At 49.0% G+C, this 18039-nt stretch overlaps 1 protein-coding gene across 1 annotated transcript in view; it reads left to right on the top strand.

Annotated features, from left to right (window-relative positions):
- Nucleotides 1–16192, top strand: part of Ehd4 (EH domain containing 4) — a 71822-nt gene extending 55630 nt beyond the window's left edge. Inside the window, exons 4-6 of the mRNA XM_052183309.1 lie at nucleotides 687–1099; nucleotides 7999–8163; nucleotides 13852–16192. Of these exons, the coding sequence (XP_052039269.1) occupies nucleotides 687–1099; nucleotides 7999–8163; nucleotides 13852–14388 (1115 nt within the window). The 3' untranslated portion in view covers nucleotides 14389–16192. The remainder of the gene's footprint in view (nucleotides 1–686; nucleotides 1100–7998; nucleotides 8164–13851) is intronic.
- Nucleotides 16193–18039: the final 1847 nt, after the last annotated feature.

The following is an 18039-nucleotide window of genomic DNA, read 5'->3' as shown; positions in this document are numbered from 1 at the left end:
GTTTACTTAACTGCTTGATTTGGAACAGATTGGTAGGTGGCCAAATGCACTCAGTGGAATTTGTTGTGGCCCTGGCCATTTTAAAAAAGAAATTGGCAATGACCATATTCTGTATGACAGTTTTTTAAAATACTTTTTAAACACACTCAAGCTATAAATAGTCCTCATGATAAATATCAATCACAACTTTTCCCAGACAACCCTTGACCTCCTCAGCACACTATAAACTTGGACTAAAAGAAATTCCTCCATTCCCGTGCTTGCCGAACACCCTGGAAACTGCAGGGCCTCCAAGCTTCTTCCTTCTTCACCACAGATAGTTTCTGAAAAGTGAGACTTGTCCAAAAAACAGTCCTGTAGCCCATGGTTTCAGTGTCAGGACTAGAGGTCAGTTCTGCCACCTATCCACGACCTGTGCTGGGCAAAGTCAGAGTCATCAGTGTCAAGTGAATTCGCCCGAATGTGCTGCTTCATCAGACTGACCAGAGACCACATTCTGTCCCTTTCCTAGGAAGGGGGCCAGGTCGTCAGTTTTGACGATAAAAACCTAGCCCAGGGGACTCGTGGGAAATGATTTTCAGGACATAGGCTCTGCTGCCGCAGATTCAGCCCTCTTTACCAGAGCTCTCCCATACTTATGCCCCCCAAAGTGATCAGCACACTAACACACCCTTTTCTCCACCCAGGGTATGACTTCTGCCAGGTCCTACAGTGGTTTGCTGAGAGGGTTGACAGGATCATCCTGCTCTTTGATGCTCACAAATTGGACATCTCAGATGAGTTCTCAGAGGCTATCAAGGCCTTCCGGGGCCAGGATGACAAAATCCGAGTGGTACTGAACAAGGCTGACCAAGTGGACACACAGCAGCTGATGCGAGTCTATGGGGCCCTCATGTGGTCGCTGGGCAAGGTCATCAACACACCTGAAGTACTTCGAGTCTACATTGGCTCATTTTGGGCACAGCCCCTGCAGAACACCGACAATCGCCGGCTCTTTGAGGCTGAAGCACAGGACCTTTTCCGAGACATCCAGAGCCTGCCCCAGAAGGCTGCAGTGCGCAAACTCAACGACCTCATCAAGCGAGCAAGGTTGGCCAAAGTAAGCATGAGATGGCAGACTGGGCACTGGGCTGGTATTGGATTACACTGCTAACTAGCTGTTGTAGGACTGGACAGCTCCATCTGCGAAAGTTCAGAGGAGGGAATGTGATTGGTAGACACCTTTAATCTCAGTACTTGGGCAGCAGAAGCAGGTGGATCTTTTGAGTTTCAAGGCCAGCCTTGTGTTCATAGGAGTTCCAGGCTAGCCAGGGCTACACAGCAAGACCCTGTCCAAAACAAACAAAACCCACTATAATCTTACTCTACCTTTAACCCCAACATTCAAGAGACAGGGGGATCTCTATTAGTTTGAGATTAACCAGGGCTATACCGAGACCCTCTCTATAAACAAGCAAACTAAACTTAATAAAAGCAAAGAAGAACATAGCTTCAGGGTCAGGATCATGCTCTGTCCCGGTCTGTAGTCTCAGGCATGTGCCTGGGACTTTGGAGCCTGGTTCTGAATCTGAAACCTGGAGCCAACAAGAGCCTTTCACATAGTGCTTGTGCGATTCTGTGTGACACAGCACTGAGCACAGCACCTGGTCACTGGGTAGGCTCAGCCAGCGCAGTGGCTACAAGGAAACTGTCAGGTAGCATTGTGGTAGGATGATGAGATCTCAACTGAACCAGTATGGAGAGGTGGCATTGCCAAAGCCAGTGGGATGCTTAGAGGTTACCACTAGGCACTGTCTGTGTACTTAAGGGTGGGACTCAGAACTGCCTAGAGGCTGGAAGGGAGTGGCAGTTGGGAGAGCATGCTGAATCTGCATCCTCATTCTGGCCTGTGGCCCATGCTTGTAATTCACTGTAGGCTCTTAACAAAGGCATCCCAGCCTCATAACAGCCTCCTAGCAGACCCCCCAATACGCACCCATGATCTGTACGTGTGAGTCCATAAGTAAGTAGTGGTCTGCGGACCCCAGAGTGGCAGTCAATACTGCAATGTCTCCAAAGAAAGGGAAACAAATCCCTCCCTAAGAGTATACAGACCAGGAGGGTTCCTTCAAAATCTGGGTATGTTTCTTAGAATTGTACCTTACTTCTGGAAGAAGTCGGAGCCATTAGACAGTATGGAGTCTGACCTATTTGATCATCAGAAGTATCTAAGAGTTTTAACCAATAACATTTCCAGGCCCTGTCCCATAGCTATTGATCATAGATGTGTTTGTGCAGACATATGAGGAAATGTTCTCAGGTATCATGTGGTCAGCTGAGTCTGAGATCTAGAGGGTAAATTGACTCCCTAATTTTTCAGAGACAAGGTAAGATAAGATAAGTAATTTCTCCAGACTCTCCTAGTCCATTAGTTTAGAGGCTAGGGCTAAAAATCAGTCCCTCAGCTGTTAGTCTAGCCTTCTGCCTGGGCCCGTGACCCCAGCCTGCACCAGAACACAGGTTGCTCCATGTCCACTGGAGCTTGGTCAGGAAGTAGAGTCAACTTCTCTTGGTCTTCTAGTGTAAAACAGAAAAGTTGAAAGAGGGAAGTCACCAACCCCCCAAGCCCACCCCCCCACCCCCATCCTGACTTCTGGCCTGGGTGCACTGTGTTAGCCTTCTGGAGTCCAGTACAGCCATGGTTCATTTAGTGGATACAGACATGGCATGACCAGGCCAGACCTGAAAAGTCTGTCTGGTGGAGGGTGTCTTAGTCAGGGTTTCTATTCCTGCACAAACATCATGACCAGGAAGCAAGTTGGGGAGGAAAGGGTTTATTCAGCTTACACTTCCACATTGCTGTTCATCACCAAAGTAAGTCAGGGCTGGAACTCAAACAGGTCAGGAAGCAGGAGCTGATGCAGAGGCCATGGAGGGATGTTATTTACTGGCTTGCTTCTCCTGGCTTGCTCAGCTTGCTCTTTTATAGAACCCAAGAACACCAGCCCAGGGATGGCACCACCCATAATGGGCCCTCCCCCCTTGATCACTAATTGAGAAAATGCCCCACAGCTGGATCTCATGGTGGCATTTCCTCACCTGAAGCTCCTTTCTCTCTATAACTCCAGTTTGTGTCAAGTTGACACAAAACCAGCCAGTCCAGAGGGGGATGCTCAGAGCACCCTTGTTGTAGAGTGGGGAGCTGTACTGATCAAGGAATGGGTACCTGCCTAAGAGAAGCCGGAATGGCTCCCCAGAGGGCCACAGCCTTCCAACACCTCATTTCTCCTCAGCAGCCATCTTCCTGCAGTTGCCAAGTGTGCATACTCCTAAGCGACCTGCCTCTGGCTCCCACTGCCCTGTGCACAAGGCGCCACAAGCTCCTGGTTCCCTTTCTTACACCCCAGGGCATGCATACACTTTCCTCCCTGTGTCACCAAACTAATCCGAGAACAGGGTACTGTGTGAGTCACATGTTCTTTCTTCCTGGTATAAGCTACTTCCTTCAGAATTCTAAGCCACTTTGTTCCAGTCCCACAAGCCATTGCTCTAACTAGTTTGTGAGGCTACTTATCTGCATATCTCCTAAAAGGCCCGCTTTCCTGGACCCAATGCTTGTTGGCAGGAGGTCTGTCTGGTTTTACCTGTTTGGTGACCCTTTGACATATTTCTCTTTTCCAGCTGTTACAAATGCATTTAACCTTCAGAGTATATAAAAGTAAATTATCTTTTTATTATTGTTTTTGTTTGTTTGCTTGCTTGCTTGCTTAAACTTGCTCTTTAGACCAGGCTAAGAGGTTTTTTTGCCTCTGCCTCCCAAGTTATGGAATTAAAGGCGAGTACCACCACTGCCACCACACACCTGGCTTGCCTAAATTATTTTCTAACCAAATCTAGACTGCTCCTGTGGACAGCAAATTTCATGAAATTTAGTGTTCATGAACATTCTAAATTCGCCAGTCAGTACTGAGGGGCCAGTGGCTGCATGTGCAGCTGGCTGTATTCAGGCATAAAAAGGAAAGAGGGGGGTGTGGTGGAACATCCTCCCCAGCACTCAGGAGGCAGAGGCAAGCAGATCTCAGAGCTCAAGGCCAGGATGGTCTGTAAAGCAAGTTCCAGGACAGCCAGAGCTACACAGAGAAACATTGTCTTGAAAAGCCAAAAGGAAAGAGAGAGAAAGGGAGGGGAGGAGGAGGGAGGAAAGGAGGAAAGGAGGAAGGAAGAAAGAGAAGGGGGAGGGGAGCAGAGAGGGAGGGAGAGAAGAGAGAGGGAGAGGGAGAATATGAATAGGGAGCTGGGTGAAAATGCCAAGTACCACAGCCTGTGGTGCTCCCTTCCCTGCCGTTCCTGAGCACTGGCCTCGGAGCAGACCAGCGCGGCCCAGGATAGCGAGGCACAAAATGCCTCTGTGTTCCGACACTGAATAATGAAAACCCTTGTGCAGATGTAGGGGGCGGATGGTCAAACTTGCTGAGCTTACTTATGGGAAAAAAATAGCATATTCTTTTCTTCCTAAGAATAGTGTCTGGCTTGTTCCTTTTCGTAGAGGAAAATGTTCGAGGCACAGCGACTTCCATCTCCAGCTCCACAGTGCCATTTGCACGTGACATGTGACAGTCCCAGCTGAGCGTCAGGACAGGAAGCCGCCTGGGCTGGATGAGAAGCAGAACTGACATAGTGACCTCAGGCTCTAGCCTGGCACATGCTGTGGGTGCTCTGCAGAGCTGGACCCCCACCCTCCAGCTCAAGTTTATGTTCCACTTGTTAGCGCTGTCACTTATTCTTAGAGAAACAAGGGTCAGGCTATGGGTGAAGCTCAGTAACAGAGCGGTTCCCTAGTGTGCTCACGGCACGCTAGGCCTGTCCCCAGCATGGGGAGGAAAGAAGAAAAAAGTCTATACACAGAGGACCAGACTAAAGGGTAGGCAGATGCTGAATCAGATAGCATGTGTAAGTGTCCTGTGGCTGCTTCACCTTAGGCTGAGCGACAAATAAATTCTCTCTACAAACCAGAAGTCCAAAATCAAGGTATTAGATCCACACACCCTCCAATGATGGCCGTGCTCCTCTCCCAGCTTCAGTGAGGCTCTGGGGTTCATGGTTTTATTTTAATCATTCACAGTGATGTGAGATTTTAATAGTACAAACAAAAAGCCTGGAAATTAGGTAATCTTGCTGTTTTTCTATTTGTATGTTGTCAATGCTGTCTTCAAAGGGACAAGAGACCTTCCTGTGGTCCGGGTGAGCCCTCGTCTCCTCACCTTTTGTCAGGTGGGGAAACAGCCTGCCAGAAGTCTGTTTGCTCTGAGATGCCAGGGAAAGCTTATTGCATGATTCTTCAGAGAAAGCTGGCTTAGGAAAGCCCGAAAGCAAGTTTGGGAAATAGAATTTAGGTTTATTCGTCTATAAACCTGTGTGGATCTCAAACTTTTCTACGGGATGGATGAACAAAAGCCAAAAGTGAATCAAGTTCACTCTCAGACCCCATCCTGCACAAGGCCAGGAAAGGCTCCCACCCATCTGCAACTCTTCACTCAACAAGAACACAAAGCAGCTTTTGAGGAAGGCGCGGGCAAGGACGAGGAGAGCTCAGTGACTCTCAGGTCACTGCAGTTCTGTGGAATTTAGCTTGCTCTCCAAAGATGTAGTTTCCTCTTAGTCACATGTAATGTACAGGGCCTGGCTTTCCTGTTTGCAGTGTCAAATTCCTTTTTGGAGAAGTTAGGCGTTCTGTAGCTCATCGGGTTGATACGGGCTGAAGTGTGTGAGAGTCTCTGTCGTGAGTGATGAGCCCGTGAATGCTTACCCACTGCACGGCTCTAAAAATAGCTCCATCCCTGCTGGGCTTTGTGGGTGTCAGTGCTCAGGCCTATATATGGACACCTGTTTGTCCGAGGGCTGACCTCGGATGCCTCTCAAGGCCCCCGTAAGTCCTCCCTAAGGCTGTTAGAATCTCTTGTGATATTGGTACCAGCTTTGATCTGAACAGAATAACAAGCCCTTGCTCAATAGGACTTGGCTGCGTCTCTCAGTCTCACATATTTTCATCTAAAAAATTTATCTTTTGGGTCTCTGATTTATTACTGTTTTTTAGTGGGGGCAGGTGAGAGATAGGACTCACTCAGTAGCCCAGGCTGACTTGGAACACACTGTGTAGCTCAGGCTGGCCTCAACCTATGGCAATCCTCCTGTCTCAGTGTCCTAAGGGCAACGATTACAAATGTGAATTACCACACCCAACACTAACTGAAAAACATTATTACCATAAACCCACAGACAGTCTGGATCTGAGCAGAGGTATGTCGGACAGTTTGTGTCAGTGTGTGGTGTGACATTATGCATAGTGCAAAGTACACATGTTGTGTGTTCAGAACCAAAGTTACCATGAAGTCACACAGTGCCTCGGGGCAAGTGAAGGGTACCTCAGGTTCTTTACAGGGTTGATTCTGTGCTAGTTTTTGGTTATGCATTCAGAAAGCTTTAATTGTTGCCGGTTTTCTTTTAAATAACCCCAACACTCAGTTAAGCATCCACCGATTAAGAGGCTGGTCCCTGCCTGAGCAATAGGCACTCAGCCCAGCGTGCACCTCTTCCACTGGCCGTGAACACTTCGTGTGCTGGCCTTGCGCTTCAGAGCTGTTGGCCCCTCCCAGCGTGCACACACCAGCGGCTCTCGGCTGAGGGACGGCACGCATGCGCTCACTCTCTCCAGATTCCTTCTCTAAGATTCTGTTGAAGTCTGTTTTCTTTAGTAGCATTTTCCATTCTGCATATTTTGTAAATTACTGCTCCGTTTTCTTATCCTTTCCTATCTTAGTTATTTATTTGGTGTCTGAATTACTCCGTAGATTTGAAATTCTGTAAAGAAAACTTTTGTAATGAACAGAACTTACTGAGCTGAGGTTGGAAGTAAGCGGGGAATAATGGGAACATGAGGGAAGGGCATGACAGGCCAGACGGTCCCCTGCTGGAGAGATTGTGCTCCCTTAGGAGGTTGGGGACAACCCTTTCATGTATCTGGGTTTCCTCCCCAGAGAGAGCTTTTCATCCAGTCTGGTCACAGGCAGATGCTCTCATCCAGTGAGATGATGGCTCTCAGTCCACCTGTGAAGACGCGCGTTCTGCCCACTGGGGCGTGCCCAGTGATCGTCTCACTTCCTTCTTCACGGGACACTGCCCCTGTGCACATGACCCACTGTCAGACTCCACAGGCTGCAGGGGAAACTTTCTCTACATTTTCTGGTTAGTCACAGTGGAGAGCGTTCCTGCTGGAGGTCTGCTTACTTCCTGCCCAGACACCAGAACCACTACACAAGAGGGCACAGTCAGCTGCCCTTTCCCGGGAGTAGACTTGGAGACAGTCCCTAGGACAGTCTGTGCAGTGTTACCTCATACCACCTGGTTCTCAGCCAAGTGTCACACCATTTACCATTATTCTGGCTTCTCTGACCTTGGAGAACCATCATTTGTGCAAGCATTAGGTCAACAAAGTGAATCCTCCAGTGGCTCCTAATGCCTGCTGAGCAAGGTCTGGGTGCGGCCCACCTCTCCCACCTCTGAACCATGTGTGTGCCACCCCAGATGCTCACCCAGCTTGTTAGCACCCTCTCCTCACTGTGTCTCCCACTGTTCTTCACAGAGTCCAACTCAGATGTCACCCCTTCTCTTACCCTGTCATTTCATATCCCTTATCTGTCACATCCTGCCTCCCGGTGTCTGCCTGGGCCTTCCCCCTTCCCCAGCCTTGGACGTTGGGGTTCTCTCTGCGCACCATCCCTGTGTAGTCTCAGCACATCTGCTCCCTCTGGCTCCTCCTTAAGTCCAGCTCTCAGATTTCCTGGTCCAGGCCACTTTCTAGAACTCTGGAAGTACATTCTAGCTGCCCTTAGGCTCCCGGCTCCCGGCTCCTCACCGGCTCCTTACCTTCTCTTGTGGTTGAGGACCAAAGTTCTGCATGGAACAGGGTCTCATTTATCTCTTCTCTAAAGTGTGATATGCTCACCTGACGTATCCCCTCAGGTCCACGCCTACATCATCAGCTACCTGAAGAAGGAAATGCCAAATGTGTTTGGAAAAGAAAATAAGAAGCGAGAACTTATCTTCAGGCTTCCGGAAATCTATGTTCAGCTGCAGCGAGAATACCAGATTTCTGCAGGGGACTTCCCTGAGGTCAAGGCCATGCAGGTACTGGGAGAGCCATACCAGAGTCACGAGGAGGTTGTAGAAACTATGGTTCCTTGTCACATTGCCTAGCTGATTACATCTGTGCGGGCCCACAGTCCTCTCTATAAAGCACATGGCATGAACTCAGGTGCCCGCAGCCACCAGCTGTACAGTGACAGGAAGAGGTAGCCATGTCACCTCTGTCTCCTCATATCTAATAGAGATGCAGGTTCCACAAGGAGAATGATTCCGCAGTTGCAGATGGGAGCTTGTTGGGGCCCTGTGGGCCAAGGAAAATTAAAGAATGTATGGCTTGCCTGTGTGGGGTTGTGCTGTCCAGCCGGGGTCACTGAGCTATGGGAATATGGAGTTAAAAGAAGCTAAAGGCTAGATTTGTATGTAAATCACCTTTCAAACTTGGTCTCAATCTGAAAGAAACTGCTAGGTAGACTAAATATAGGTTTTACCTTGAGACCAACTGTTGTGTTGCTCACTCTGAGGCGGCAGAGAGTAGCTAAAGTGGGTGCTTGGCTAAGGTTGGGACTCACTTCCCTACCCCTCAGAGGGAGATGAGGAAGAAGGGAGGGGGCAGAACAGAGGCAAGGTCAGCTGTAACCAATGGAACGGTGGCTGGTTCAGGGAAGAGGAAAGAGACTCACTTTCTGGTGGTGGCTTTTTATGTCTGCAGTCAAGGCGAGTGCTTCTGCCATGATCGAGTTGCAGGATCTAGTCAAATGGTTGGGTTTTTAAAAACATTTTTAAATTTATTCTTATACAATACACCCACAGCCTCTCCTCCCTCCTTCCAGTCCTCTCCCCTCTTCCATTTCTTTTTAGAAAACATCAGGCCTCCCAAGATACCAACTAAACATAGCATAACAAGATATAACAAGACTAAGCACAAACCCTCATATCCAGGCTGGACTAGGCAACCCAGTAGGAAGGAATTTGTTTTATGACAAATACAGAGATATGGTTTTTCTTTCTAGCAATAAAATGGGTGTTCTGTTCAGAAGAGGAATTCTTTTTTTCTGGCCACAAGGCAAACTAACTTGAGGACTGGTGGTTAGTTGTTTCCCAGCGACTTCCCCGCCCCCCTTCAAGACAGGGTGTACCTTGTACACAGGCTTACTCTGTGTAGCCTTGGCTGGCTTGGAACTCACAGAGATCTACCTGCCTCACCTGCCTCTGCCTGTTAGTGCTAAAATTAAAGGTGTGTGCCCCTGCTGCCCACTGAGACTTTCTTTTACACCTTAAATTATGCCCTCTGCTCCATGGCCCGACTGCAGAACAGCTATTCCCTGGTACCCTTCAGAAGGGCTCTTCAGTTTGGAAGGGAACTTAGTATCTTGGCTTAAATGGAATTTTTTTTCCATTTTTTTTGAGACAGGGTTTCTCTGTATAGCCCTGGCTGTCCTGGAACTCACTCTGTAGACCAGGCTGGCCTCGAACTCAGAAATCTGCCTGCCTCTGCCTTCCAAGTGCTGGGATTAAAGGCGTGCGCCACCACCGCCCATCTTAAATGGAAATTATGAAGAAATGCCCACCATGTGTGTCATGGTCCCGTGTATATGTGCTCATTAGCTGTTGTTGTACTGCCCAAACCACAGTAACTGCTCTAAGACCCTGAAGCTCCACTCGGCCCCTCTGGGCCTCGCACATGACCCCTAGGTGGGTTCCCATACAGAACAGAAACAGACTCTGAACCTGTATCTATTTGTGAAAATTAATCCGGGCTTATGTGGGTCAGAGGACACCCTGGTCTCCCAGAGCTGGGACAAGGGACAGTCCCTGGGGAAGGAAGGAGTTAGGGAACCCCGAGTCTCAGGAGCAGCCACAAGCCATTCAGGTGGAGAGTGGGCGAGTCTAGGCCTATGCTGATAATCCCCACACTTAGTATCTCCAGTGAGCCCTAGTGCCTCGGGACAGAACAAGGAATCCCAGCCTGAGAGCGGCCATGTTCATTTGCGTTCATTCAGTCATTCAGCCAGGAAATGTTAATTACTGTGGCCAAGAATCATTCTAGTCCCTGGAATACACCAATGGGCAGACATTCAAGACAAGAGTAAGAATAATTTAGTCTTTGTCTTCATGACACACCATGTGCTGCAACATGAAGATGCTGTGAGCTTCAGTGTAATTACTGACTTCATGTCTGTGACTCAGTGTGAGTTTGTGAGGCTGTAACTGCATGAGGTCAGTACCCATGTCATGATCACTCTACCTCCCCTGTGTAGGACAGTAGTCCTCAACCTTCCAAATGCTACAACCCTTTAATATGATTTCTCTTGTTGCAGGGACTCCAACCATAAATTACTTTGTTGCCTCTTCATTAACTGTAATTTTGCTACTGTTACAAATTGTAATGTAAATATCTGATATACAGGATATCCAATATGTGACCCCCCCAAAGGGACTATGGCCGGCAGGTTGAGAACTGCTGCCCTAGAATGCAGTAGGTGATTACGTGCTGCACATGCTCCTCCCCTGAGGCTGCTGAGGATCTACAAACCTCAGCAACAGACATTCAGTTGACACCAGCCATGGGGGGGGGGGGGAGAGGCTAAAGAAATAACAGGAGCCGGGCATAGGTCAGGCCGTGGGGAGGGTTCAGCACAGCTGTGCTCTCCTGGGCAGTGGTGGCACACACCTTTAAATCTTAGCACAGAGACAGGATCTCTGTGTGTTGGAGGCCAGTTCCTGACCTACAGAGCAAGTTCTAGGACAGGACAGCCAGGGCTACACAGAAAAACTCTGTGTGTGTGTGTGTGTGTGTGTGTGTGTGTGTGTGTGTGTGTGTGTGTGTGTGTGTGTATGTATGTGAGAGAGAGAGAGAGACAGAGACAGAGACAGACAGACCCCTACTCCGGGGTCACACATCTGTTACACTGAATCAAGTGTGTGTCTGTGTTTTGGTTCCCTTGGTACCAGGACAGGCTGCCTGTGTCTGCCCTGTGGCCTGTCTTGAGGGAATCTGGCCTGTTACCCAATGACTGTCCTGCTGCTTGAGAACACTTAGAAACCCCATGCTGTTGCTGCCCATTCAGCTAGCCTGAAGAATTTGAGCCCTGTGTAGAGGGGTTGCAATGCCTGAACAGCAGAGGGCAGCAGAGCCACCATCTCCATCTGCTCTATCACACACTTGGAAACTGCTGGAGGGCAACAGCTTGCCCTCCACACCTCTGCTCAGGTCTGTAAGGACCACAGGGACCAGAGTGCACAGTTTATTTCCTGTGTGCTTTCTGGGCAGACATAGCTGCTGCTTTCTAGTCATTTCTTCAAAGTTGTGGCTGTTTGCCCTTTGTCTCTTCATACAGCTGACATCAGAATTCCTGTCCACTGCAGGCTGGCAGACAGTTTAAGCAGACGTAATTCCCACGTGTCTGTTTACCAGACACAGGTACCCTGTGTGCTCAGGACTGAGACTCAGTCCGCAAGGATGGGGTAGGTGTCCCTGCAACCAGGGGAATTCAGACTACTTACCCAGCAGCATTGGAATGTGTATGTAGGAAGGCCTATATCCCTCCCCGCAGCCGGCCCCTGTGCCCTCACTGTGACACAGTCAGCAGAAGGTCTGAGTGCTAGGACACTGTTTGGTGCTGAGGGAGGAGGCAATTAGAACCCTGTAGCTCTAATTAGCCCGTGAGCATGCAGGACCTGGAAACCAGAACTCACTGTAGATAGCAGACCTGCCTGCTCCAGGGCTCAGGTTAAATGGTGCAGTGCTGGCTGCTTGCACATGTGTTGGGACGTCCATTCTGAAGACACAGTAGGCTGTCATGTTTCAGCTCTGTCCCCTCTACAGTCTAAGTACTGGGACTTTCCTTCCAAATGTGAACTCGGAATTCCTGCCCTGCCACACATCCTGAAGATCACAATTTTTGTGCTACCAGAGAAATACAAGGTTCAGGGAAAGACCCTGCCTCAAATAAATCAGCTGAGAGTAACAGAGGAGCATGCCTGACAGCTGCCTCTGGCCTCTTTGTACAGGCATGTACCTACACACACATACACACACACACACACACATACACACACACACACACTCTCTCTCTCTCTCTCTCTCTCTGTGTGTGTGTGTGTGTGTGTGCTTCTGCATTTCTAGGAAGACTGGTTTTCATTAGGTCTTTAAGTCTGCTGATGTTAAGCCCTAGGTAGTTCTCCCTGTTCAAGGCCAAAGACAATTGTCACTTGCTGTGATAGTATGGTCCCATCTATCATAGCAGTAAATAAGTGAGGTCCTCCTTGGGTGTCCGAGGAACCCAAAGTTCGGAGTTCATATGTGTTTGAAGGAAACCGCTTTCCTTAACTTCAGACACCTGTGTGATGTCCCGTCTCCCTTCTGATTACTCGGTTTCCCCTTTCTACTGACTCTGTATTTCAGGTTATCCTTCTTGCACAAGTCTCTTTTGAAAGTGACACTGAGCAGCTGGTATCTTCCTCCTGTGTGACCCAGGCTCCTTTAAAGCAGAGCCCGCCCCTGGGCCTGGGAGAGTGTCTGGTGCATGTCCGCCTGGGAGAGTGTCTGGTGCATGTCCGTCGGTACAGCAGCGATAAGGGTGGATACCTGATGGCTGCGTGAAGGATGGATAGTGGTTGTTGGGTGGGTGGATGCAGAGGTGGGGGAGTAAGCAAAGAGAAACTAGGTAGAACGGGCTCTATCACTACCCAGAGCCTCCGTGACCCGCCTGCCCGGAAGCTGGCTTCCCCCTGGAAGGACAGTGGCTGAGTGTCCCAGCCCTCTCTAGAGCCTGTGCTGGGCTGACAGCCCACTTCTCCCAAGAGCTGGGGTGGAGACCTGTCGTGACCTGGCTTGTGATGCTCACTGCTGCCGAGGTTTCAGCTTGTGCTCGTTTGTCCACACTTGTGAAATAACTGATTGGTCTATAGCACAAGATCCCCACAGCTGACAGGCGCCCTCCTAAAGAAGCTTCAGGGTAGTTGACTGCTCCTCTGTGAGCTTTTCCTAAGGTGTCCAGTTCTGGAGCCTTCTAGGTTCATTCCTAAGTGGTTAAAGCCAAGGAGCATGTGCCCAAAGCTACATCATTGTTACTTTCAAATAATCCAAAAAAAGTTCTTTTCATCAGAAACCAGGGCAGTTGAGACAGGGTGTTGCTATGGAGACCAGGGAAGCCTTGAGCTTGCAGCACCTCTATAGTCTTTACCTTCTGAGTGCTGGGATTGTAAGATATGGTACTACACACAGCCAGCTGCAAAATTCTCAAATAATAGTTTTTTTGAGGTTTGTTTTTAATTTTTTTCTAAGTGTGGTCTCTGAATTTTTAACAAAGCATAGTAAAGAGCAGACGTGGCTCCCGTCTTTCCTCACCTGGCTTCCTCACTCGTGATTGTACAGGGTTAGAGTGCTGTTCTTTCCACTCTCTGGACTGTTGTGGAAGTAACCAATGTGTTAGCAGAACCTTTGTGAGAGCAGACTAATTGTCCAGAGCACTAGGGGCAGGTGAAAGGGGTTTTCACAGTCACCGGAGGTGGCGGTAACTCCTGCAGTCACGGGGATACCAGCTACTCTACAGGAAGCCACATCTCAAACCCAAAGCTTGTTTTGTTCTAAGCCCCTGTTGCATCTGTGAGCTTGGACATGGGTGTCCCAGCACAGGGTGTGGTAGGATGTCTGATTTAAGGGATACCCCGTTCCCTCCAGTGCCTCCTGCAGAGAACATAACTCCAGATCTTGTTCCCCCCCTGCAGGAGCAGCTTGAGAACTATGACTTCACCAAGTTCCACTCCCTCAAGCCCAAGCTGATCGAGGCTGTGGACAACATGCTGACCAACAAGATCTCATCGCTGATGAGCCTCATCAGCCAGGAGGAGATGAATATGCCCACGCAGATGGTGCAGGGTGGCGCCTTTGATGGCACCACAGAGGGGCCCTTCAACCAGGGCTATGGGGAGGGGGCCAAGGAGGGTGCTGATGAGGAAGAGTGGGTGGTGGCTAAAGACAAGCCCGTGTATGATGAACTCTTTTATACGCTGTCACCCATCAATGGCAAGATATCAGGTGTCAATGCCAAGAAAGAGATGGTGACCTCCAAGTTGCCCAACAGTGTCCTGGGCAAGATCTGGAAGCTGGCCGACTGTGACTGCGACGGCATGCTGGATGAGGAGGAGTTTGCACTGGCCAAGCACCTCATCAAGATCAAGTTGGATGGCTACGAGCTCCCGAACAGCCTGCCCCCACACCTTGTGCCCCCCTCTCACAGGAAGTCCCTGCCAAAGGCTGACTGAGGGTGCACAGCTGGCCTGGAGGGGTGGTACCTGGGCTGAAGTCTGCTCGGCCACTGACTCGCTGAATGTCCTTGGCCAAGGTTCCATCTTCTCCATGACTCAGTTTCCTCATATGTAGGGCAGGGAGGGCAGATCCTGGACACTAGATGAGGTCTTTATACCTCCAAAATCCCTAAGTTTCTATCAAAATATTGAGAAGAGCAGTATATATATATGGAGATAAAAGAATAAGAAGAAAAAAATTATCCAAAGAAGAATGTAGGTGTGACACAGGCTAGGGAACTCTGGGGACTCGGGGAGTGAGCCAGGGGACTCACTGGAGTCTTCAGAGCTGTGCTGAACAGTAAGTTACAGTGAACCTCTCTGTCCTTCAGAGGGCACTGAGAGGCAGCAAATGACCTAATTTATTTTTCTTACTGTGTTTCCTTCTCTATATAGAGAGGAAAGGGAACAGAACAGAGAGTTTCTGCCCTCCATAGACTAACACCAAAGAGAAGACTAATACCTAGGTTTGAAAGAGGATGTACCGCGCCTGTGTGGGCCCTTCTGCAGTCCCCAGCAGAGTAGCCAACCAGGCAGGAGAGCCTGTCTTGTCCCAGCATCTGCTGCCTGACTGCCAAGCCTCCATGCCAGCAAAGATGGATTCAGTTAGGAATTTGGAATTCACTGTCAGCCCGTGGCAAGACCTCTAGACCTTCAGATCAAGCTGGGGGCTGTGGACTGGCTTTTCTTTCTCTCTCACCAACAGTTTGCAGCAGAGTCAGTTTATCAGACTTAAGAGACCATCCCCATCTGTCACTAAGTGTGCCCTTCAACCGTTGAATGTCCCCAAGGCTTTTTGGTAGGTGGCAGAATTTAAACTTAATAAAGCCATGTCTTGATTTGTGTGGAGTCCCAGAGCCTCTGGACCCAGGTAAAGAGAGACCAGCCCTATCCTGAGCTATCAATGGAAGAGATTAGTGTCCTGGTGATTGATGCTGTTGCTTGATTTTTAAAGAAAAAAATGCATTGTATTGTGTCCAGTTGTGTTTTTCTCATAAAGTGTAGCCTCTGCAGAAATCTTCTCTGTAACACCTTTTCTTCCAAGCTAGAACACTTCACGTCAGGAGTGCCCTCTGGGACCAGGGTTGGGCTGCTTTTGGCTGTCGGTGTTCTTTCCCAAGCCCTTGAATTTCTCTGAGCCGCTTATCCACGTGCAGGGCTGCCTCCACCCCTGCCCTGTGGCACAGCAGAGAAGCACTGTCACCATCGCTTAGGAAGTAGGAACCACAGTGCAGCAGTGAGCACATGGCCCAGCCTCAACAGCACCAAAAGAATGAATCTGACCAGTGCCCTGAATCTTCACAAAAACATACTCAAACCACTAATTGCCTGCATCTGGCGACCTCAGGGTCAGAACCGGTGATTTAAGAGAAAATGCTAAAACCTCACACCTGTTATCCCGGCACTTGGGAGGCAGATGTAGGAGGATTACCATGAGTTTGAAGCCAGCCTGAGCTACATCGTTTGTTTTATGGTAGTCTGTGTAAAACAACACTTATGCCACCATTCACACTTCCTGTCTTACTTTCTAAATAATGGTTTTAAGAGAAACATGGTGTGCACTTTACTCTGAAAGCGTGTTTTTATTAATTGGACACACACACAGGTGGATGTTTGATCCTGGGGCTGTAACTGAGTGTGGGCATTTCTGTTGGTGTGCACGGAGAGGGGCTCTGCCTGGGAGCCTGCCTTTTCTCCCAGTTCTCTTCTGCTTTCTCTGCACAGTTGGCATATATCTACCTAAATATAATCACAAATGTAAGTCTCCTGAGTCTGTCTCTAAAATGCGTCCGTATGTTCGTTGTAGATATGACCAAGTGGCCTCTGTACAGAACCTCAGAGGAGGCCTTTCTAGGGAAGGCTGAGATTTCTGGGATCTCCCTCCCCACTCCTCCCCACCCCCCTTCTGCTGGGAGAAGCCAGCAGCTAAGCCTCACCCTGCTCTGACCCAGTGATATTCTTGAACAAAAAGAAATCATGGATCTACTTTTTGTTACATTCTCTTGTTCTTCATAATTTTTCCAGAAGGAAAAACACCAGAAATGGTGATAAAATGAAAGATAAAATGTGTCTTCTCAGGACCAATGCATACCTTCACTCTATCGCCCCACCCTCGTGTTGGATTTCTGTGTCACAGACATACTTGACAGAATTCAGTTTCAAGGAGGGAAAGTTTAAATTGGCCAAACAGTCTGAGAGAATTCAGAGCAGAGGTCAGCTGTGAGCTGGAGGTGAAGCAGAATACCCTAGCAGCAGGAGCACACGGCAGAGGAGGCTGCTGCCTCTTGGCAGCCAAGAAGCAGAGACCAAAGACACAGTCTTTAAAGGCACGCCTCAGGGACCTGCTTCCTTATCCCTTCGCCTTCATCCATGGATAAATTCAGAACTCTTATGATCCAATCACCTCTCTACTGACCAAGCCTTCATTCAGTACATTTCATATCTAACCCACCATAACATATCACCCCAGTTTTCAAAGAAGCCACCTCAGACTGCACTCTGAGGGAAACAGAAACGTATGTAAAGTCTTACTATATGCTTACTTGGTGCTCTCCCTGGCTCTAAAGACCCTATTTGCAACTTGCACGTGGCATTGGCTCATGAGAGCCTCTGTGGTGAGGGGAAATAAGCACTTCAGCTGGGTCCTGCCATCCTCGCCGTCCAGTGAGGCCCTGCTGGGCCCGAGGAGAAGGAAGCAGCACTTGGACATGTGGACCTGCTCTTGGGGTAGGCAGACGGCCAGGCAGCATCACTTCGTGCTATCGGCAGGACCCCAGAACAGGTACCCCAAGTCTATTCAAGTAACCCAGGGCTCAACTCAAGAGCGTATCAGGTTACACAGTATTTAGCAACAGTAAATTATACAATGCCTGTATCCTTTAAAATCTTTTTTTTAAGTGTCTATCCCCACTGGCACTGGCTTGTACCCATTTTTCAAGATGTAAGTTGTCCTTTGGGTCTATTTTGAAAGGAGATGGAAGAGTCCAGAAAATATAGCTCTTTTCCATGCCATCCCTTGAAGGTATGGAGTGATACGACCTCACAGTGGGTCGTATCACTGGGGGCAAAGGCCCCACCAAGTTCACACCCCACCCTAGGTCGAAAGCCCAGGCTGAAGAACTGTGGAGGTGGGTACTTCTGGGGTGGGGGGCATCTCTGAGCACATTCCTGAGATGCAGGCCTATCTCACACACCTCAAGGTCCTGTGCCTCTCAGGTGTACACCGCCTGCAGAAGGCACTGGGCTTTTCCTGTCACCCATGTACCTGTGATGATGCCAGCCTGGACTGTCATTTAGCACAACATATTGTTTTTTCCATTCTTACCCAGAGCCATGAGGTTTGGGTAGAATAGACTCCTCTCCACTTTCTAGGATGGATTCTGATTAGCTTAAGCTAATTAGAGTGTTTCATCCCCCCTAGTTACAGATAACCAGTTCAAAAATATATGTGCTTCTCAATTCAATTTTTTTGTTGTTGTTTTGTTTTTGTTTTTTGGATTTGGTTTTTTCCGAGATAGGGTTTCTCTGTGTAGCCCTGGCTGTCCTGGAACTCACTCTGTAGACCAGGCTGGCCCCAAACTCAGAAATCCACCTGCCTCTGCCTCCCAG

Source organism: Apodemus sylvaticus, chromosome 5 (assembly GCF_947179515.1).
Source record: "Apodemus sylvaticus chromosome 5, mApoSyl1.1, whole genome shotgun sequence".
Lineage (NCBI taxonomy): Eukaryota > Metazoa > Chordata > Mammalia > Rodentia > Muridae > Apodemus > Apodemus sylvaticus.
The sequence above is the reverse complement of the archived record's forward strand: the minus strand, read 5'-3'. Positions and strand labels throughout refer to the sequence as shown.